This window comes from Cyphomyrmex costatus, unplaced genomic scaffold (assembly GCF_001594065.2).
Source record: "Cyphomyrmex costatus isolate MS0001 unplaced genomic scaffold, Ccosl1.0 scaffold17, whole genome shotgun sequence".
NCBI classification, from domain to species: Eukaryota; Metazoa; Arthropoda; class Insecta; order Hymenoptera; family Formicidae; genus Cyphomyrmex; species Cyphomyrmex costatus.
This window is the reverse complement of record NW_017275715.1, coordinates 529,506-552,902: the sequence shown is the minus strand read 5'-3', so window position 1 is coordinate 552,902 and position 23,397 is coordinate 529,506. Positions and strand designations below refer to the sequence as shown.

The window sequence follows — 23,397 nt, the reverse complement described above, 5'->3', positions numbered from 1 at the left end:
CTATGAGAAGAAAATAAACAATTTTTGTCACTTGCTGTTTTCTTGTAAAGTTGATAGTACTTTAGTAAAAAATTATTAAAAGTCAATATATTCGGTGATATATAATAATTAACACAACTTGTTAATTGTTGTAAAAAATTGATAGACTCAAAATAGTAGGACTTTTCGACTCAGTTTAGTTCTCTCTACCAGTTTACGAAATATTCTGGGACACCCTGTATACATACGTCCCTGTCGAGTTCTGTATGTATTGGATCCAACCATCCAGTCAGAAACAAGCCGATATCTTCATTCTTCAGTATCGCCAACTCCGATTTCCATGTTGATTTACTGGTGATAGCAGCATGTAGGTTAAAAAAGAATACGGCAATTTTCCAGTTTTCCGTTACTTCGTTGTGAGTTATTGAACTGCACATAAATTAATTGAGTGAGATCTTTGTTTAATTAACTCAATTAATAATGACCTGTGTAATTTTTACTTTTGAGAACATGAATGAAGTATCAACGGATATTTCGGAGCAGGATTATTTCACTGGTATATGCGTCGATTGGAACATTGGATATCTACGAATCTATCATTGAAATATCAAAAAATGGTACGACAATTTTGTTTACAACTGTACATTAAGTCCATTCACTTATTATATATATTATAAACAGATATGTAATAATGACATTGAATGAGACCGAGACTTGAAGAAATGCTTTGTTTACTTCAGTGTAGCCACCACACATGGACAGCAGGAAAGATTAAAAAATTATCGGAAGCAATTATTGTTTGCTTACGTGTTTATAGACAAGACGAACACGTATGGAGCGTCTACCGTTTCTCACTTGGACATCCCATCCTTAGCGATGCTTGGACGTAGCCGGGTACAACCTTGATCAACGAGGTTGGTATCTACGCAGTACTTAATCTTCTAACACACACGCTCTCATCTATTATCTGATCTAGATTCGCCTTGTGCGACGTTCTTATCTGGCCAGCTTATCTAAAATTCAATAAGACTCAAAGGATAAATAATATCACCGCGACGTTTAAGTTGCATCGAGTTCACAGTAAGACTTTATGCTTTTCCAGCTTATTTTGGCTGTACAAGATTCAGGCACAGTGGAATCTTTGTTTACATACATCGTTCACCTTGCAGAGCAGAAACTTGAGTACCTAATCCACTATAGAAAGTTTCTCACAGGACTACAAGAACAAAATGGAAACGTTTGAGACATATGACGAGTCTATGGTTACTGCAGCGAATTATCAGTGTGATATTGTTCAAACCGTGAACAATCAGACGCCCAAGGAAGAGATAGAAGTACGGAGTAGAGAGAATCACGACACATTGACGTTGCAACAGCAACATACGGAGCAGATACATCAAGTGACGCAAATTGAGTCGAATATTCAAGAGAAAACTACGGTTCGATTGCCAGCTTTATTGGATGGAGAGTACTTCCAGGTGATCAGAGTAGAAGACACTAACGTTACGGTACGTTGTCAGCAGTGTATGAAATTGCTCAACGGCAATCTGAAGTCCACCGGGAATTTTCTTAGTCATGTAAAGGTAAACAAAATTATTAGACACTTTGATAGAATTGTCTATGCAGATTGACAGGATAGAAAAGAAGTTTCTTTTGATGTATATAAAATCATAAAGATAAAGAGTCAGTGAAAGCTTAAGCACTGGTTATTGGTCTTTTATTTCTTGCTTTTACAAAGGGTTGTTACTCAAATATTTAAGAAGTGAAACAATCTCTTGAAGCTTAATGGAGATGGTGGTATTTTTAATTTAGATTTTTCAAAATTTAAATACATAATTATCAAGTATATAAAAAATTATAAATATTTTATCTAAAACATTTTTTTGTACATCTCACCGTTTCGCTGATAATTGAATATAAGTGTTAACTTTCAAGAGATTGTTTCATCCATTAAATTTAAGATTGGAGACATCTAAAAAATATGTGTTTCTTAGATTTTTGTTCTTAATAATATATTTCAAGAACAATCGAATCGGTTTCGAATAGTTATGATAGTTTCCTTGTACAATTCTATTTAATATTTTGGTATTTTTAGTAATACTTACAATTGTGCAATTAACCCTTCGTTGGTAATGTGATACTTTCACCTTTCAGCCTATCTGGAGTTTCGAACTTCAGTGCAGATTTTTTATATAATTTGGACCATATAAAAGTTCTTAAAACAAGTTTTTACTATCAAAGAAATTAATCGTATTTTACTTATATTTTACAAATTTAAATTTACCATAATTCATAATAAAAGAATAAAATTCAATATTGCCGACGGAGAGTTAATTATGTATGCCAGTGACTGTGCCTTAAAGTCTCTCATTGGGTCTTCTTTTACCATTATAGATTATGATTTATTGTTAGGTAGAGGAATTTTGATTATTTTTGTTAGCCTTGTTATTTTTGCAGCGATTGCATCCAACTTTGATGTGCAAAATAAGGTGCAAATCTAGTCAGAGGAAACCCGCAATATATGTCAACTCGGTATTACCTGATAAATGTTCCGAAATTGTACCAGGAAAGCGTGTAGCAATACAAAATAAGAAGCGATGTAAAACGGTAAGCACTTTATTTTTGCCATTTGTAATTCAACTCGATTTTGTCATCCTAAAAAGATTTAAAAAATAATAAGTTACTATATTAGAAAAAAGAATTAATAATTATTTAAAAATTAATTTTAGGTAGAAAAATATCTGAACATATAAATATGCGATAGATGAAAACAATTGAAGATTTATTTTAAATATATATAGTATATATTTACATTTCTTTATCGTTTAAATTAATTGTGCTTGGAATTTTCTTTTATCTATCTTGATTTTGATATCAGAGTTTTTTGTCTTTGTGTTACATTGTAATTAATTTAATATATTCACAAGCAGGAGGAATGTATGGCCGAAAAGAACGAGTCTTACGAACAACATGCGGATTGGAACGACACATCGTTGATCCGGGGTTCCGACGAGTCAGAATCGGCGGATCCATCCCTAAGAATATCGCATAATAATTCATTCATAATGGAGGACGAGTACGATGCAATCGGTCGCAATGTTGCCGCCAAGCTCAGGAATATGAGACTGGACCAAAGAATAATAGCTGAAAAATTGTTGAACGACATTTTATTTGAGGCTCAACTCGGTAATCTTCACAGAGATTCGAGTATTCACGTGTGAGAATAAAATGTATAATGACCTGTGTTAAGTCGATATCTTCTAGTAAACATCGCGAAAGAACGAACCCGATTTGAAAAGCAACGTGATGCGATTAATATAGTTATCTGATTAATTATATAACGCGCATGTTGGTATGTGTGTGTGCATAAAGATTGCGCGTAAAGATTGTAGATGAATGGATTTTCGTCAATAATATTAGTGTTATTGAAAGACATATATTTTATACTTTGTGATATCTTTAGGTGCGTCTAGACTATCGAGCCGAAACGCGAGCCGAACCTCGAGCCGAGCCGCGAGCCGAATTCAATTCAATTCACTTATTTAATGGCACTGAATCCCAGGAACTGGGAAATTATACGGCCAGAACGAAATTTCAAAGAGTAGATTCTATGTTCAAGCGAGTAATCTTACATGCTCTTAATCAAGCAAACGAAGTTACTCTACCAAGTAATCCTTAAGCGGACGAGTTCATTATACCAAATTGAATTGAAAATATGTGGGGAGCAGGCGGATTCGAACCCGGATCCTCAGATCACGAGTCCGATGCCTAACGTGCGGAGCCACACGACTCCCCAGCCGCGAGCCGAGCCTCGAGCCAAGCCGAGCCCCGAGCCGAGCCGTGCCTCGAGCTGATGAGTTTCGAACCAAAATTATCGAACTGAACTTCGGAGTCGAAATCAAGTCGAGCTTTAACCAAATTTCTCAAGCGTCGCAAGCGATCCGTATTTCTTTTTTTTTTTTCGATAATTTCGGTTCATCAGCTCGAGGCTCGGCTTGCGGCTCGGCTCGAGGCTCGCGACTCGGCTTGGCTCGGCTTGAAATTCGGCTCGCGTTTCGGTTCGATAGTCTAGACGCAGCTTTTTAATCTTCTATATAATCATTCCGAGAAAATTATATTTGAATTTTTAGATGAAGACGAAGTTTAACTTCGATGATTTCAAAGCGATACGTATAATCGTATTGAAAGTCTAGCTTTTTTTTTTATATATAAGTGTAAAATTTAGTAAATATATACATTTGTATGCATATATTATTACGAAAGATTTTAGCAAAAGTATCAACTAAATGTAAAAATGTCTATCAATGTGCTCACCACATGCTGTGGTTACTATGAATTATACATATATAAATTGCTCTAGCAAAAGCATTCAATTTAAATTAATGTATTAAATTCTGCAGATTTTTACTAAATTATATATAAAAGTACAATGATTTTTGCTAGTAAAATTCATTTTATAAGTAAAAACATTTACTTATCAAAATAATATATACATACATTAACTAGTAAATGTATACATTTACTAAATTAACACTTTGACTATAACTACATATGTAAATGTACAATAGTGTAAATATTTCCGCGTAATGTAAAATTATCAAATGAAACATGCTGCCTAAAATATTAGATTGGTACAAGAAATCATTAGTTTTTTAAACATATTTTTTTAAATAAAATTATACATTTGTTGACCAAAAGCACCAAAGAATTTTTTTAGGTGAGAAAAGTGTAAAATGATTATATTCGTTTTATTTTAAAATGATTATTTTAATTGACCTTTAATTAATCAAAACCAGAAGCCATTCCACACAAAACATAATACCAATCAAAGATATTCATTCGATATCCTCAATTGGTATTAAACTTTCATGAATAAACAGTCTAATAAATATCTAATAAATAGTCGTTAAACATACTCTACATATGCAGATGTCCGTGACTCATAAATAGGATATCTAATGTCCGTATCACACTAGCAATTGGAGATTGCGTTTGCGTCTTTTAATTAATCAAAAAGAAGTTTATACTGGCTAGCAGGTCTCGTCTGATTGGTGCAATCGCGAACGCAAACGTAATATCCAATCGCTAGTGTAATACGGGCATTAAGCATTACACTAGCGATTGCGCGATTGTGATTGACGATTACTTTTCAATCAATCAGAGCAAAGCAGTCACCGATTGTTTTGCTCTAACTGGTTGAAAAGTAATCTTCAATCGCCAATTATTATACAATCGCGCAATCGCTAGTGTGATTACGACTTATGCTAATGTCCACTAGACATCTACGTTATATTCGATGGATATTTACTACATAGATATCCCTTGTATATGTGTATGTACATATATGGATGTATATATACATATATAATATATATTAAGTGTGTAATTTAGTTTTGAAGGTTTCTCAAAAACTGATTCATTTAAACAAGATAATGAACAAATACCTGAATCAAAATATTTTCATCTCTTGCGAAATCTTCAAAACTAAATCACACTTATTATATATAGCTTAGATTATCTAGTTTGATACTTACTTCGTGGACATAAATATGTGGATAACGCGTCAACATCCAGTAAATATCCACACTGGTTACTCGACAGTTATAAATATTTTATATATCATAGATATCTATTAAATATCCGCCGATATAAACATAAATACGTGGATATCCACTAGATATCTTATATATTTTGTTCTGTGTAGTGGCGTTGAGACAGTGTCATATTTTGAGACAAGATATACAATGAATTATAATGAATTTTACTCAAGGAAAAGCTGTAATTATTTGAAAAATAGATCCTCTTGCCTTCTCTTAAGATTAATAAATCGAAATTCGAATTCTCTGTACACAATAGCGTGTCTAACAGTAAGTCTATTTGGCAAGTATATACAAGAAGTTTTTGCACCAATCTAATAATGATTACGTCTAAAAATCTTTTTCTATACCAATCATGTTATATTTTATGATTAGCATAAGACAGTCAATTGCAATATATAGCAATAGCTATATACATACGGGTATTTCTTAAATAACGCCCATAAACCATATAGCGTTATTCAGATTATCTTTACTCGATAATAACTGCTTCGGTAAGCACTATAGAAAAAAATTTTCCTAACACTTATCGACTCAATTTTTTATCAGGAATAACGCTATATGGTTAGTGGGCGGTATTTAAGAAACACTCTGTATAAGTTTAATAAATGATATATAATTTAATATACTTTTGTATAAAACATTTTCGAAATGTCTGAACACCGAGAGGTCTAAAATTTTATCGAAAATCGAAAAAATATCTATAAGGTATAAATAAAGTATAGAAAGTCGCTAATAAATGCCTAGATTTCTGTCTCTTCTGAAAATTTCAATTAATCTATTTAATGTGTATCTACAGTTTATTTACACACCTCGTTACGAAAGTAAAAGCGGATATACGATTCTCAGAAGATTTATTCGAAGGACAGTGCCTCCAACGATCGTCAGCTGCTATAAACTCTGCGTTTCTTGGGCTTGAACATCACGTGGTATACCGCGGACGAAAGGACACAGAGCACCATGCTGCCAATGATCGCCCAGAATATGTATGTGTACCAGAATCCATTCCAGTCGGCGTTCAAGTACCACGCGAGTGTAAATGCCACGTTCTGCGCGATCACGAACACATAATACGGCAACGTACACCAGTCGGCATATTTGAATTTGATCCGGTATTCGATCAGACTGAATATATAGACCAGGCCGAGCCAGAGATTGACGACGAGCGTGATGACGTCGTAATACTTAGAGTAGTAGAACAGATAGGCCAACATGATAGCGTAGTGCACGCATATCATCGTCACCACGGTCAACGGATAGAATTCGTAGGCCACAGCAATGGCAAACACGCGTGCCAGGATGAAGAAGAACCACCAGAGGAAGGACAAGAACTTTCCCATTGGGTCGTCCTCTTCGAGACCCTTCTTAGAATACTTTCGTTTAGGAACTTTCAAGCTCGACGCGCTGTCGCTTGTCAGTCTTTGATCCGACATCGCTGCTTTCGTCTCTTCCTCCATGTAAACGGAATCTGGACGTGGTGGTGCCGGTATGTCCGGCACTGGGAGCGGTGCTACCGTTGTTATGCCGCGAAGCGGCGTCGGTGGCGGTGTTACGTGTACATTTTTCGGTGGTAACGGTGGAGTCATGGAGACCTGACGGTTCAGCAAAGCTGCATGCGTTTGGGTTTGGTGCTCCTGTTCATTCTCGGTCGCCGCGTTTTCTTCCGGTGCCGTTGATTTGGCTGGAGCGTTTACAGTGTCTTCTGGCTGCTTTGTAGGTAAAGGTAACGTTTGTAGTGGCACCTTTTCCTCGATATTATTAATTTCCTGGTTGGCATTGATTATACTTATTACATATGCAAAGATACATATTTTTCAAAGTAATATCAAATAAACGTATAATTTGTACAATCATACGATTATGAAATTACTCGTGTGTATGGAATATTATTTTTATAGTAATTGTTAAATTAGATCAGATACCTGAATGCAATATTTCTTCAACCACATTGCCCAGGGTAGTTTCCTGCCATTTACACGCTGGCTTTCAAATCTTTGAAAAGAAGCTGTCTTGATAGCCACTACTACAATGGACATAATAATGCAGAGCACTTGTACCGACACTGCAAAATAATATGTGTGATTATTGTCTAAAGTAATAAATTATATTACAGCATAATACATACATATATTATAAAAATACATCGCTCAAATATAAAAAAGAAATACGTATGACATTGTATACAAAAAGAATAATTTTCTATTTTACTTGATTGATAACTGCGGGGCACAGAGCTTTGTCTAAAGAGAAGATGCGTCTGAAATACTGCCTGCGGAGCAGCTTGAAACCACGCCTGCAGAAAAAAGTACAACTCGATGGCCGCAGGTGCTGCAGCGACATTTAATGTCTTGAGCCTCTCATCTCCGGATAAATTTATAGCATCCACGGACAGCACAATAAGTCCAGCAAATCTGTAAAATGTGTGAATTGTGTACACATGACCGTTTGTTACTATTTAAACTCTACATGAAGTAAATTAAGTAGTTTTTAATTGAAGCAAATAATTACGGAAAATATAATAAATATCTATATATTGTGAATATAATACCTATATAATACGAAGAACACGAATCCTATGAACTGACACATTTGAAGGACGAACCAGCCGATAACTCCTTTCGATATTTTATCATCTTCTGTCATCCACCAATCAGGCCTCGAAACTGTCAGTATAAAGTACATGAGTGCTGGTAAATAGATAATTGTAACAGTGAACATCCCCCATAGTGGATTATCCTCTTTGAAGTGTTGAATAGCTACCACCAAGTCAGCAGCAAAATGAATAATGAATATGAAACAATTGATTAAAGTTGGTATGAGGAATATTAAATATATCTGTTCAGTCGACTTCAATGGGATCTTCATGTAATGTGTAGATTTTCTGCGGCAAAGTGTATTTGCCACAGTATTTACAGAATATATCTCTTTTGTCATTTTCTTAGAGCTAGCAAGTCTACGTCATACTTTTATATATATCACATATGTTCCTTTAATAAATATTGATAAAGTTCTTTGTTGCCTATAAAAGAATAAATACAATCAGTAAAAGAAAATCAGAAGCAAATTAAGCATAAGGAAATTAATATTATTTGTTCTAACATAATAAAATAATTTATAAATAATAAAAGATTTATAGACAATATATATTTATATACTATAACAAAAACATAACTCCAGAATTATTTGCTTATAGTATAAGAACAAAAATATATATTATAGAAAAAAAAAACATTTTAAATTCTCTACAATCAGTTAAAAATTTATAAAAATTGTATTGCAAAATATTATATTTTAAAATATACAATTTTATTTATTTGAAATATTCAAACATCATTTTCTAGAGTCGTGTATTGTAATGCAAGTAAATGATATGAAAAAAATACAAACTACAAACAAAAAATACAAAATACTAAATGAAAAAAACTCATTAATTTAACATTGTAATTTATTCAATATTAAAGAATAACGTAATAACAAAAAAGAGGGGATATATTTAAAAAATTTATAAATAATTCACAATTTATCCAAGTTTACCTAAAATGGATACGGATCAAAATCGTGATATTCCCAAGTCTCTCTGGAGGCCGAGCGAACCATTTCAATGATAAGATTGAAAGATTGCATTACAATCTTCGCCAAATAGCCAGTTTACGCTCCTCAATTTTTCGTTAAGTGCATTTGTATCATCACTCCTTTGAAGCAAAACGTACGAAAAGACGAAAACTCTACTCTCGGTGAGGAAATTGCACAATTGCGCGGTCGTCACGAGATTACAGGCATTTATGGAAGAAAAAGATGAGCGGTGTTATGTTCGCCGTGCGTATCAGAACGATCGATTAGTCAGCGCACCGTACGAAAAGGTAAGATAACTTGATAAGCTCCCATTTTGCAAGGTGGTGATAAAGCGTTCCCGGTTTCCGGATATCGATACCATGTCGTCAATATGAACAGGTTATGACTACCTCTTTTTTTTTTCTCATACAGACGCACGCGCGACTGCGTTTGCGCACGTGTTGAAAACGTTGTGCCAGAATGCCAATCAGAGGCCAATATTCATAATTGCTTCTCTTATTTTCAAACTGTCTTAAGTCATATATAAACTTAAATTAAATTGAGCCATTAAAATAAAATAATTAGTTTTAAAAAATTTATTAGACCCATTAGAATAAAAGAAATAGTTTTAAAAAATTACATTTTTCTAATTCAATATATGAAAACACTTTAACAATCCATATTAAGTTCAATTCATTTTTTTTAAATGAGTTATGTTTCAATATATATATATTATTATATATTTATCTAATTTTCGATGATATATTAAATAATTTGAACAGAAAATGCTTCCAAATTTGATATATGTACATTATAATGTGCGCGGGTCTGAAAGGATTAAGTATAATAATATCCTAATGCGCAGCTGTTTGATTAATCATGATACCCCTTAAGACTAGATTTAAAATAGTCCTTAAATATGAGAATCGATTACGAATACTGGTCAAGAAAGCCGCATTAACATCTTAAAACATTACTAAATATATATCAATATATCTATATATGAATACCGGTCTATAAATTATTTTTCTTTTTCTTTACTCAAGATAAAGCAAATTAATTGATTTCCTTTCTTATATCAGTGTACTTTATTACAATTCACACTTTATAGACCTATGTAAAATAAAAAATTACAAAAAAGAAAGTTTGGATCGCGAGGAAATCAAATCCACGACTTTCACTGAATAATAAAGTGATGTTCTGACCAACTGAGCTAATGATCTTCAACGATTATGTGTCTTTCTGATATTTTAAATATAAATTTAAGCACTATTTACAAAAATAATAGTACTCGCCCTATATGAATATTTCATCAAGAAAAAACTTGAACCATATAGGAATCAAACTTTCGCCGTAAATAAATCATTTTCTGACAAGCTATAATGTCCTCAACGATTATATATGAGTGGTTTCCATTTAATGACATAAATCGACGCAAACATCGTTCTATGTTTCTTGGCATTCCATGAGTAGAGATTTATGTTTACAATATTAAAAAAACGATTCAGACAAAGAAAGAATTAACAAATCATATTTATCAATTTGGTTACCAATGATCGCATGATTCATGCGATTGGTGAATTCTTTCTTCATCCGCAATCTCGGACCGATTTCTAGCATCGTAAACACAAAGGTTACCAAAGAATGATACTTATGTTAATCTGTGTTATTGAAGAGCACATCTTTCAGTTGACTACATTTCGGAAATAATGGTTTAATGAGCGATTGCTACTATTAGTATATTCTAGATTTATTAGGACCTAAGGTGTAGATCCAATTATAAATAACAATTACTGAACATTCACATAATCGTTGTACTTTCTGAATACAATTAGTATACTTTATAAAAAAAAATTTAGAAAAGGGAAAATTATATCTAAGAATAGAAGAAAAAACGAAATGATTTTATTGACAAAGTAGCACTTTATTCATATGAAAAAGTAATACAACGTTAGGGCCTGTGCTTTTAAATTTCTTTGAATTATTCAAAGCGTACGCATAGGAGACAATTTGAAGGCCTTCGTCCACTTGGACTTTATATCTGTGTATGTGTATGGTGCTCTACGATTTTTAGATTACATCTCAGAGCAAAACGTGAGAATCCTTTTATTGCGTCATATTACTACTTATTAAGTCATACTAGTAGTACAAGACGCAATAACGTAAACCTTTTATTGCGTCATATACTACTTATTAAGATATCTTTTCTTCGCAAAAACTGTTATCATAATTATTTTTATATACTTGGTTTAAAGTTTTATTTTTTAACCTGTTACATAAAATAATTCACGTTATTTAAGTCATTTTGTATTCTGCGATTGATAAAATATATCTTGTAGATTCTCTGCATTTATCAGCGAATAATATCTCTTTCAAATACCCAAATTCGCCACTCGATATATATATATTTATGTATACATAATATGTTCATATTCGAATATTTATCGTTCCATTTTGAAGCTTTGTAAGGTAAGAACTTAGTGCTACCTTAATCTTAAAGATGCTAAATTCATTATTTTTTAAATCTTGCTTGTACAAAGAAAGTTCAAACATCAACTTCGAATCTCTTTAAATCTGCAGTTAATTTTACAAGTCATCAACATAGAAAGAAAACAAGAAAATAAAATAATTGAACTTTTTCTACCAGATATGATCTAAGAATAAAACACGATGCGGGATTCGCTATTTGTCAAGAATTATAAATCGATTATTAAATCACAAGAGCCATTATGTTGTAGTAGCAGAAGTAGCTTACAATTCACATGTGTTTGGCTTCTTAGTTTTGTAATTTAGTAATTAACATTTTTAATACCATTTAAAACGTAATTTTTTGTGAGGAAATATACAGAGATAAATATTATACAACTTTTTTTTCGTCTGTAGTGCACATAAAAGTGCTGTTAGGAGTGTATGCGCGTGCCATTTTTCAAATATATGAATGTATATATATTTATATATAATTGAGGAGACAAATGTGGGTCATCTCTGGATCTTTTTTCTTTACCAAAGTTCACCATCTTTTTCCTTAGATGGAACTTCAATTACTCGTGGCTTATCAATTATTCTGGCCGTACGAAGGCCTTTTTCCACAATGCCGATAATCCATGCTTGATACCCTTCCTGTTTTTCGATGTCTTTACAATACGCCGCAGCCTGCAAGACACAATTTATAATTTAAAAAAATCGTATCGACTTTATATCTAAAAACTATACCTAATTGCTATTTATCGATTAGATTCGTAGATAAGACTTTTGTAAGTTTAATTTTTATTTGTCCAAATTAATACATAATAAATATAAGTGTATAATTGTAGGAGAGCTATATAACTAAATATACGAGGGTGGATCAAATATAAATGAGAATTTCTTTTTTTTAAATTTTTGTATATATATGAAATAAAAATACAAAATATTTTTTTATTTTTCTACATAATCTTCTGCTTTAGAAATAAGTTTTCCTCATCTAACTAGAAACTTTTTTTATACTGTTATTATAAAAGAATAACATCTCCACCAAAACATCCTTAACGTTGCATCGTCCCACTTTACCTTTTCTAGAGGTTTACGAGCGAAATTCTTGTTTATATGATATTTGATCCACCCTTGTATATGATTAATAATAGTTACATTTCAACTCTTCTGTTTTCTCTATCTACCATTCTTTAAAACATCTCACGAATACAGGATATTTTACAAATGTCTTGACAAGGTAAACCAATAAATGTATGAACGGAAAAAATATGGAACTGATCGGAAACCACATTTTTCACAAACAAATGTTTTTAAACGTGCTATATAGAACCTATATATTATTTTTTCGGTCGTTTAAATATCCTAAATGTCTCTAGGTGCTATGCTTATAAATTTGAGTTATATGATTAATTAACAGTAATATTATAATAACCTGTTCTCGAGGAAGGCAGATGAGCAGACCGCCACTAGTTTCAGCCGAGTGACCTTGCAATAACTGGAACATATTTCCACACGCCTTTGCTACGGCAGCCATCTTTGAAATAACAGGCAGATTATGGATAACGAAGGAAACTTCATTCTTTTGATGTTTCGCCAGATTTTGAGCATGTCCTAGAAGACCGAAACCGGTGACATCTGTGGCTCCGTGTGCGTTATACTTATGCATCAATCTAGCAGCTGGAAGATCAAAACAATCGTGATTAATTTTAATTAAATTAACAAAGGATTCTACTAAGTTTGATGAAACATCTTCTAACTAATTTGAAATATATTTCTTAACAAAAATATATAAAAAATATTGAAAAAAAACCTTTTCGCGTGCGTAAAACAATTTTTCATAGGTAAACAGATAAATAACATTAATATTCTCAATTTATCTCACACTAAACCAAGTAATATGTAGCTCTGTGTAAGATCGATCGATTCTGACTTTCATTCCATATATGCTTTGGTTTGGAAAAGATTAAAAGTTGGAGATATGTGAATAAACAAGCAAGAGATAAATTATAATTCATTTTAGAAACAATAAACTTTATTAGAAACTTTAATACCAAAGTTTTAAATTGTAAAATTGAAGTCGAAATAAACGCTGATTTTTCTCGATACTATCAGCGAGGAAAATCTTAATTCCAAATTGGTCGAAGAATTTGTTATTTAAATTAAGTTTGAAATATGAACACGTAGCATGGCAGACAGCGCACTAATCTGTCATGCCAGAGGTTCCTGGTTCGATTCCTGATAGGAACTAAAATATTTATGCTCGTGTCTCCTCTCGGAAAAAGCCGACAACCTCTCCAGAGTATTCTTGTCTACAGAAACACCTCTCGAAAAATTCGCTGTTCAAAATTGACATTAAATTTGTAGGTCCATATGCTTGTGCCAATGAAATAACTAGTGTGCACAACACAAGCATATAAGAAAAGTGTAACAGGTCAGAGGTTTAACATAAGAAGTTCAACGTATCGTGTGGAAAGCGCAATTTACTAGGACTAAATAACACAGCATGTGTATACCTGTTCTATTCAACCTGGCCATACTATCCATCGCACGTTGATAGCCTTTTCGCACATCTTCTTCGCTCACTACAAGTTTGATTCTATTCCAACGGTCGGGTTGATCAAGCCATTGATGCGCATTGACGGCAACTTGTGTACCAAGAGGTTTTGTTAGGACCAATACATCTCCAACTACAGCGTTATCTGGCCTGAACAATCAATGATCGGTATTCATAGTTAGTTTTTATATTTATTCAAATCTGTCTTAAAATAGTCATAGCTATCATGAACCAATTACAAAGTCACACACATATTAACATCTTAAAACATCACTTAAGACAATTTTGAAATAAGAATGGACTATGAATTCTTGTTATAAAGAAGTTTATGCTAAATCTAACAATGCCAATACTTGATTGGTCATAATTTAATTACGTACACGATATATTCGTTTGGTTGACAAACAGTAGTAGCAACTCCACCGATGGTACACCATGGATTTACAACCGTCTGACCACCTGTCACTGTGGTACCTGCATCTAGAGCAGAATCCTTAAATCCTCTCATTATCAGCGGTACGACGACATCGCGTTCTTTCTCTGTCATCTTTGTGCTGACACCCAGTAACATCAACATATTGTCGCAGTCCGTGACACCCATCGCATATAGATCGCTGAGAACATTGGTGCACGCGATTTTACCTGGAAGACATCTCCAATAGCAATGAAGAAGACGAAATCGACATAGTATATTTAATTTTTTCTGTATTTTTATACAAATCAAGATACTTTCCAGAAATATTGAGAAAGTTTATATTTTTCCGTAGAATTTTTCATATACATAAATTCTGAAACTTTAAGTTTCTTAATTTTATAATTTCTAAGAAAAAATATACTTTAAACGTACTTTTTCGTAAATAAGATTTCGTAAAAGTTACAGAATGACCTTAAAAATCTTAAAATATTTCAGAATTTTCGCACACAAGAATTCCAGAAAAAAACATAGACTTCCTCGGCATTCCTGAAAAGTTTTACTTTGAATACAAAATTTGAAAAATTTTCCACAAAATTATAAAATTATAAAAAAATACTGAAATCTATATAAACATTATAATATGAAAAATTATATAAAAAATTTTCACAAGAGAGTATCTGAATTTGTATATTTTACAAGACTTGATCTCATAACATTTCTTGTTGTTATTGTCTCAATGTCTTCTTTCTTCCATTCAGCATAAAATCGTCATATTGATTTATAATATATCCAAGACAGTTTTATGTTGAGTATGCTTATGCATTTGGCGTGCTGTAGCTCTTACCCATCATATAAGGATCATCCACTAATGGATAAAAAAAATCTGTGGTCTGAACTAGGCTAAGTCCACCATGTCGCACTGGAGTCACAGAGGCATCCATGCCAATACCTAAAAAAGTATTATAAAGGAATTAGTTAAGATCCTTCATGATTCACAAAGAAAATAAAACACAAAAATAAGATATATTAGGTCTGTCAATTGCTGCATTTAACAGAGGGTTCTAATCATGTTATCATAGCTTCTAGAAATTCTGAGCAAACAAAGAAATAAAACACTCATAATATATAAGAAGAAGATCCATTAAATTGACAAATTAGAAGCATTTGACGTTAAAAAAAAAAACCGGATTTAAACAAAACAATAGGATCGCCAATTAATTTTGATCGACGAAAGGAGCAAGCACGTAATAACATTTTATTGTATAAGAAAATGCGAGAACGGCGGATTGTGTAAATGTACTCTTACGATGATTGTATGACTTTTGAATATTTTTAATTGTAATGATTTTTACTGATGATGGTCTAAAATAGACCGAAACGTCTAGACAAATTTACCGTTTATTTTACATTAGGACATTCGCTCATTATAACTAGCGCTGTGACTGTATGCTCTATGTTTTATTTTGAGTATTATAATTCTTTATTGTATTATTGCAAAATAAATAACACAATTTGTTCATAAATTTAATTTAAATATTTTTAATTATCTTCGTTTTATAAATTTTAAAAAATAAAATACAACTACATGTACTGTTTTTATTGAACACTAGGATTTAAATATTACGCATAAAAAAAACAATGAAAAATCAAAATATATAGCAATATAGCAAGTTATTAAATAATTTTTTAAAAATAAAATATGATTAAAGTATTATGTTTTTCACTAAACGTTTTAGGATTTATATTATACATAAAAAAACATTAAAATTTTGAAGTATAAATATATGATTGAAAAATGAGAAGAAAAAAATGATAAATTTACAAAATTAGTTTTCTTCAAAAGTGTTAAAAAATGTTTACAAAAATTAGTAACAAAAAGTCATAATTAAACAATATATTTTAATGTTTAATAATTAAATTTAATTAACAATATATTTTAATATTTAATGTGTTATACATAATATTTTAATGTATTTTATTTGTTTAAATGCTTTAATAAAATTCGAAATAATATATCGTTGCAAATTTGCGAATTCGCTCGATAAAACAATAAATACATTGAAGTTGAGAACATCTGCGCACATCTGCGCTTCCGGTGCCACGAGTAGCCATGAGAAATTGGGCGGGAGACGATACGGTCACCATGTTTGATATTACAACAGGGCCGTTTACGACATTTTCAGGCCCCGCACAATAAATTTAAGAAAAAATTTCAAGAACACAAATTGAATTTTCATTTTGCATTACAAATTTTCGGAGGAACAAGTGGATGAAGTTAGATCACATTGCTACCGGAAGTTCAAGAAAAAAGAAAAGCTATTCTTTCCATGTGTCGATTTTTTTGCTAAATTCAATCCTGAGAATCTACAATACATGACGTAAGCAGATTTTCAGCACCGAATATCGCAACCTATCTACGCAAACATTCGGACTAAGGAAAACAGCGGAGGGGGGAGAGAAAGAAAATATACACGGTGATAAAAAAATATCGGTGTGCAAGCGCGTCGCAACAGGGGGCTCGGCTCCTCCACCGATTCATTCATTGACTTACCAATGCGAGGGATTGCCATGTGCATGAAGTGGGCATGCTCGTGGTCCTGTGCGGACGCGTCGTCTGCCTGAAGTCCCTCGAGGAGTTTCCCAAGAACCTCCTGAGGGACTTTACACCCTCATCCTTTCAGGTCAGCGAATCGCGTCAAGCGGAAGGACGAATCGAGATCATGCGCCACCGGGTCGAACGGCCTGCGCAGCGCAAGAGTATTCGGATTTCCCTCAAGCTCAAGTTGCGCCACGGTCAGGGCGTCCTGTGCCACCGGAGTGCCCTGCAGATCCGCCATCTTGCCGAACAGAGTCGTTTATAAGACGAGGATCAAGAGCAGGCAAGTCGGTTTTTACACCCTTGCGGCCCACGTCGAAGCCGTAGGGATTAATGCAAGGAATGGATCTTTGACTTCTTGTACTTTTCCCTTACGCGCGCGCCTAAGTTGTCGTACCGGTGTGTTCTCACCGCCTCTCGTCTTCGCCCGGTACGAACGCAAACGCCGCCGAAGGACAGTCACTGGAGCTGCAGTGGCTCGCGCGCGAACTCGCAGCAAATGAGAATTATACAATTCCACACCGGCGTCGACTAACCGGGACCGTACCCGTAGACAAAATGGACGCGGTAACGCCGGCACGGTAGTACCGAGGGCGCGAGCGAGCCCCCACGGTGTGACACCGCCACGGTATCGGTTAAGCGCCCCGATTGGTCAATTTCGAACTTGCGCATGCGCTCACGGCACAACTCCGCAGGGACGTAGCGCGCCGAGTGAAGTGTGCTACCAGACCCAGTGCTCTCGTCGCTTTCAAGCGTTGCGCGCTTCACTGTTGTCGGTTTCGCTGAACTACACACTTGACTCCGGCTGAGTTCGCCTCTCGTCCGAAATATTTATACCACAATCGTTAAGTTAATTCAAATTTAATACTTATGACAAATGGCTGCAGTGTAAACATTGTGTTGAATTTGACGATTACAGAACTTAAAACGATTCATCACAGGGGCAGCACACAATATTTATAAAATATTTGTAAATATTTTGGTGGTCTTAGATTGCATAGATTATAAGTATTATAATACGAGATATTTATTTAAATGTCGTAGCAGGATGCTCTCTCTAATATACAAATATTTAATAAAACGTACATTATTGTATCAAAGTAAAAAATACTTATTAGAAATATTACATAAAATATTTAGTCTATATTTTAACAATATTTCGATTAAAGCTTTATATAAAATATGTATAAATCATTTATACGTATAACGTTTAAAAAACAAATAGCAATAAATATTTTATGCTGTCTGGGACATAAACCAGGATTCACCTAATTCTCTTTTATTTTGTTACATTAATAGATCATTTATTTATCGGTACATTTTATTTTAAAATTATAAATTTTTAGACCATCTTGATTGTGCGACTCTATATTTGTATGACAAAAAGTCTAGCTATAACACATAAAGAAAAACATAAAGCAGTAAGATGTAAGCAGTAAGTGAATCGGCCAGTCACAGTAGAGAAAGTAAAGTAGTTCTCTACTATGATTGGCCGATTCTATTACTGCTAAGTCTTATTGTTTTTTATTGTATTTCCAGCTTCTCACTACAAATACTTTGAAGAGCCATTCTTTGATTAGTTAATTCGTAAAATTGTTTCTCTTAATTGATCAATCAAATGCTTCAAAGAATTGTACTTATGTAGCATTGCGTTGATTCATCGAGGCGACCAGTGACAATAAAATAACGAGAATCAAATAAGATAACATATATCTTTATTTTACAGTTTTTCTTTAAAAAATAATTTCGTAATCATGATTCCTATAAAATATGCCGTAAATTGAGATATTTGTCAGATAAATTAAATAAAAGTGTAAAATAATTTCTGAAACAACAGTACATTTTTTAGAAATTGCTACGGTGATTTTCTAACAGCTGAGAAGAGTACTAGTATTTCAAGAATCATTTTTCTTTTATATATCTCATTTTTCTGCATATTTTACAGGATTACATAATTATATTATTAAATTGTTATTAAGAAAAAAGTAAAACTAAACAATTAATTTATTATTATATGTCATTTCTTAATTGGTTCTGACATTAGGCAGCTAACATGATGCATTGAGGTAAAGACTCATAAAAAAAAAGGTCTTCTTTTATTATAGTATACTTATACTGACGCGGAAATGGAATATATTTTGAATTGACTATAACTCCATGTAGTTTTTTATCTGTAATAAAAGACCATTCTTTTTATAGAAATTAATAATTTTAATATATTGTGTTCAAGAATATATTGATTGTCGTCGATCCACCTTTCAGACAGCATCATAATTCCTTGTTGAAAGAACTTCCTGTTTTTGTTTCTGACCAAGACACATCGAGCGCGGTGTGTCTTGGATTGAAAAATCTCCGAAACGCAATCTCGCAAATGATTTCTGGCATACGCGTTCTTTCACGGCATTCTTGTTATATAATACATCTGTCCTTTTTAGCTAAATTTTTTGCATTTTTCCCTTTTTCATACATTTGAGAGAAAAAAGGAAAAAAACCCAGTAAGCAAAAAACATTTTGGAACGTTCCAGTAACATCGCATCGTTGTAACGTTGCTGCAATGTTGCTGAAATGTTTCAAAACGTTTCTTGCTTACTGAGGATGAACGGTGCAAACCTAGAAGTTTAGCTCAAGAAAACGGGCATATTATTTTTACAGGTTTGCTTCTTTTAAAATGAAAAAATACATATGTCTATCTTTCAAATGACTTTATAAACATGTAAAACGCAACCAATTATTGTGCTATTTTTTTTATGCACGTTGAAATGGTACATGTCAATAAATACAGCCTTGGCCAACAATATTAGACATTTATATTTTTTTCATTCATTTAGAACTCTTGTATCTGCATTGTCACTTGATTACCGGCATTACGCACAAATTTAAAGGGTTCTTGAAACAAGGCCTAATTCACAGCAAATGCTATAAATCAATTTTTTATGTGCTTTCAAAATTTGGACTGAACTTGGAACTTTTCAGAGCATTTTAATCCAAAGCCATCTATCGACAAAAACCGCACGGAAATATTGGCCAACCCGATACATTTATCTGTATACGGAGTACAGATCTTATTGCGGCAAACTATGTCGATTCCTGCGAATGACGTTACTGATGGGAATCAACGCATCCGCATGAGTGGCTTGTGTTTCGTTGTCGATGCATCGTTCGACGTCGGATGCGATGGATATTCATATTTAATCCGCATTGATCCTAGCTCAGACGAGCCATTCTTTTACTTTCACACAGCAGCAACAGTCCAAAGCAGCCGATATGTGCGACTTATGCCAATGTGTGCATGTCATGAATACGGCGATATCGGCCGAAGTAGCGATGCCGAGGATTACCGAAGTCCATCATCGCAAAACGATGTCATCTTATTGGTCATTTCTTCCAGTTTCTTCACGCTCGTGTCTGCCATTCGATTTGACCAATCAGCTCGTCAGCGCGGCGCAAGTGGTTCTCAAACAGCATCTTCTCCTCGTCTAGAATTTATAATAATTTATATGTACCGTGGGAAATAAGGAGAAACTAACACCTTCTTTACGAGAAAAAGGGGATTCTATAAATTATTTCATGCTAAAAATTCAGGTCAATTATTGACTGTATATACTACCATAAATTTAAATTTATATAATTGTGATTTTGCAATTATTATATACACATATTACAACTATTATACAGTTTTAATAAAAAATATTAGTCTCCTTATTGACTATTATTTAAAGTTTTGGCTTAAAAATTGATTTATATATTTACTGCAAATTTCTTTCGTTTCAAAATCGAACCCTTTAAACTTGCATTTAATGCCGGTAATCGAAATAAGGAGCTTTGGCAATACCGTTTATCCAGGTCGCGGTGAACGCTACAGTCACGTTATCTTTTTCTTCACATAACTTATTAAGAAAAGAATAACGACGTGACTTTAGCGTTTACCGTATCTGGATAAACGATATTGCAAAAATTCTCTAATAGGTGGACAATGCAGGTAGAAGAATTCCAAATAAATGAAAACAATATAAGTGCCTAATACTTTTGGCCAAGGTTATACATGTAAAGATTTATTCGAAACATGGTGATTGGTGTAAAGTAAAATTTTGCAAAAATCATTATAATCTAACGTTTTCACGTAAACGAAAAATAAATAAGTTGATGAATAAATAAAAATTCGATGAATGAATGTTGTCGAAATTATCGACGTAATATGTCTCCAGGCGCGCGAAATACGTGGCATACGATCGTCTTGGAATGTTGTCCGGCCGATCGCGCTAGTACTCGTCTCCCTTTACGACGTTTCCCGCGCAAATCATGGCTACGATCTGCTCCCCACGAGTTCTCCCGCGATCGCATTTTAATATTTTCGCATAGAGTAACTTTTAGGAAACATCTGCAAACGTTTATTTTACCCAAGTGACTAAACATTCAATTTTTAATGACTTTTATTCGAATGTACGGTTTGATTAATTATGGATGACTTATGTCAGATAGCCTTGCTTGAACAGACTGTATCATTGTTTGCGGATTAAATATTTGCATCGTGTTCAGAGACACATCAATAGAGCTGTGAACATGAGATCGCTACCACAGACGGTATAATATTCTGATACTTAGGTAAGACTATCCGCGCAAGAATATATTCTCGAGAAATTAATTTCAGAAAATTAATTTTGTGAAATTATTGTATCAGATTTTATAACAATTTCTACTTTGCAATACATATGTTTTTGTATGATTACACACGTGTAAAAGCTGCAGAAAGAAAGAACGGAAACCATGACGAACAGATTTGCATTGATTAATAATTGAACCTACAAAAACAATGTAATAAAATGATCACTACATAAACAATAATCAATATTGCTTTATTGATCATCAATAATGATGATATTTATTTTATCGGTCGATATAAAAGAAAATGAACGTATCAGCAAGCGCTGCAAAATTATAATACGTTTTTTGAATTGAATATTTAAATTCTAAAAATAAAAAAGTAACTAATAAAGCAAATTGACCAGTCAAAAATTGTGATTATATTATAAAATTGTTGTAATTGATCGCTATATGATTTACGGTTTATAATTATAATTAAAATTATTTTACGTGTAATGATTTTAGGAATGATGTTTTTTTATCTAGATAAAAGTTGCATTTAATATACAATTAATGTAATGCAGATGTATTTCCCTATTATATTGTCAAATAGTTTTCTAACAAGATATTTATTAGGGAGGGAGTAAAAGAGGGAATCAGACGCAGAACTCGTGTGTAATTTCAGCTGATGTTTAATTTCATAGGAATTTGAGAGTAAAATTTGTCTCAAAAATATATAATTCTTGCAAACGAACGGTTAATTAATGTCAATCGATGTAAAAAGTAAAAATTTTATTAATTTTAATAATTTTTCTCAAATATTTATAATCTTTTAAAATTTGTACTTGCACGATGCATATTGAAGTTACATAAATTGACGTAAAAATGTGTGTTTAATATAAATATGGAAACTGGTTAATCGGCGATCTTCATTGTAAGTACGTTCTGTTTTCACGCTTACAGAGAGAGAGGCTGCAAATATCAGCTCATCTTTGTTGTCTATCAAATATTAAATAAGAACATAATTCTTACAACCGCTGTAAGCGCAAAACGGAACGCATCCTTTATTGTACTGTTAGATAAAATAAAATTTTATAATTCGCGCGCGCGCGAAATGTTTACATTTCACTTTTACACTTAAATTAAATCAGTATGCAACTTTAATACTAGTGCGAACCGAATTCGCTATCAGGTTGGGCGGACTTCTTTTTCTTCTTTTTCCTTCCTATGACTCAGTCGAATCTCACTACTACGATGAAACATATTTAATAAGGTAGATTTCAAAGGGAACGAAGGGAATTTAGTTGGCATAGCAACGAAAGAGTCTTTTCTCAGAAGGGCCCTCAATAATGTGTTACCGCTGATTCATTAAAAAGGAAACGTTCCCTTCCAAGTTTCAACAGCGCAAGAATGAATTAAAATTTACAATTGAAAACTCTCTTAAAAATTTAAGTATAAGTTTTATCAATCTAAAAGATCTTGAGATTATCATTAAGATACTTTTCAGGGAAACGTTCTTACAAATCAATTTCCTTACTGACTCACCCAGAGAAATGTTTCTTCAATTCAAAGAAATATTTGCTATACGGTTAAAGAAAAATTTTTTTTTATTTAAATATCACTTTTTAAAATCAAATAAATTTTTTTATTC

At 32.9% G+C, this 23,397-nt stretch overlaps 2 protein-coding genes across 10 annotated transcripts; one reads left to right on the top strand and one right to left on the bottom strand.

The window, feature by feature from the left end:
• The first annotated feature begins 317 nt into the window (after positions 1 to 317).
• Positions 318 to 3,782, top strand: LOC108771927 (uncharacterized). 6 transcript variants are annotated; one of them, XM_018537347.1, is made up of 7 exons: positions 318 to 395; positions 487 to 596; positions 797 to 893; positions 956 to 1,059; positions 1,149 to 1,562; positions 2,437 to 2,586; positions 2,907 to 3,782. In XM_018537347.1, exons 5-7 carry the CDS (start codon positions 1,209 to 1,211, stop codon positions 3,198 to 3,200), a joined length of 798 nt encoding a protein of 265 aa, XP_018392849.1. In that variant the 5' UTR covers positions 318 to 395; positions 487 to 596; positions 797 to 893; positions 956 to 1,059; positions 1,149 to 1,208; the 3' UTR covers positions 3,201 to 3,782. The 6 variants fall into 6 exon arrangements, with proteins under 6 accessions (XP_018392849.1, XP_018392848.1, XP_018392850.1 ...); XM_018537346.1 differs by having other exon boundaries at positions 725 to 893; XM_018537348.1 differs by having other exon boundaries at positions 720 to 893; positions 1,194 to 1,562.
• A 2,612-nt stretch (positions 3,783 to 6,394) lies between these two features.
• LOC108771910 (inactive selenide, water dikinase) lies at positions 6,395 to 17,590 on the bottom strand. 4 transcript variants are annotated; one of them, XM_018537323.1, is made up of 7 exons: positions 17,121 to 17,461; positions 15,414 to 15,518; positions 14,535 to 14,796; positions 14,114 to 14,304; positions 13,033 to 13,277; positions 12,133 to 12,281; positions 6,395 to 6,701 (listed from the first exon to the last, which is right to left on the bottom strand). In XM_018537323.1, exons 1-7 carry the CDS (start codon positions 17,404 to 17,406, stop codon positions 6,461 to 6,463), a joined length of 1,479 nt encoding a protein of 492 aa, XP_018392825.1. In that variant the 5' UTR covers positions 17,407 to 17,461; the 3' UTR covers positions 6,395 to 6,460. The 4 variants fall into 4 exon arrangements, with proteins under 4 accessions (XP_018392825.1, XP_018392822.1, XP_018392824.1 ...); XM_018537321.1 differs by lacking the exon at positions 6,395 to 6,701 and adding an exon at positions 17,563 to 17,590 and having other exon boundaries at positions 12,129 to 12,281; positions 17,121 to 17,406; XM_018537322.1 differs by lacking the exon at positions 6,395 to 6,701 and having other exon boundaries at positions 11,806 to 12,281; positions 17,121 to 17,406.
• Positions 17,591 to 23,397: the final 5,807 nt, after the last annotated feature.

Coding starts and splice junctions, on each gene's coding strand:
- LOC108771927 (XM_018537347.1), top strand. CDS start 1,209: ATGGAAACGTTTGAGACATATGACGAGTCTATGGTTACTGCAGCGAAT. Junction 1,563..2,436: donor ATTTTCTTAGTCATGTAAAG/GTAAACAAAATT, acceptor TTATTTTTGCAG/CGATTGCATCCAACTTTGAT. Junction 2,587..2,906: donor ATAAGAAGCGATGTAAAACG/GTAAGCACTTTA, acceptor TATATTCACAAG/CAGGAGGAATGTATGGCCGA.
- LOC108771910 (XM_018537320.1), bottom strand. CDS start 8,510: ATGACAAAAGAGATATATTCTGTAAATACTGTGGCAAATACACTTTGC. Junction 7,988..8,124: donor GTGTTCTTCGTATTATATAG/GTATTATATTCA, acceptor CACATTTTACAG/ATTTGCTGGACTTATTGTGC. Junction 7,343..7,498: donor TGAAGAAATATTGCATTCAG/GTATCTGATCTA, acceptor AATGCCAACCAG/GAAATTAATAATATCGAGGA.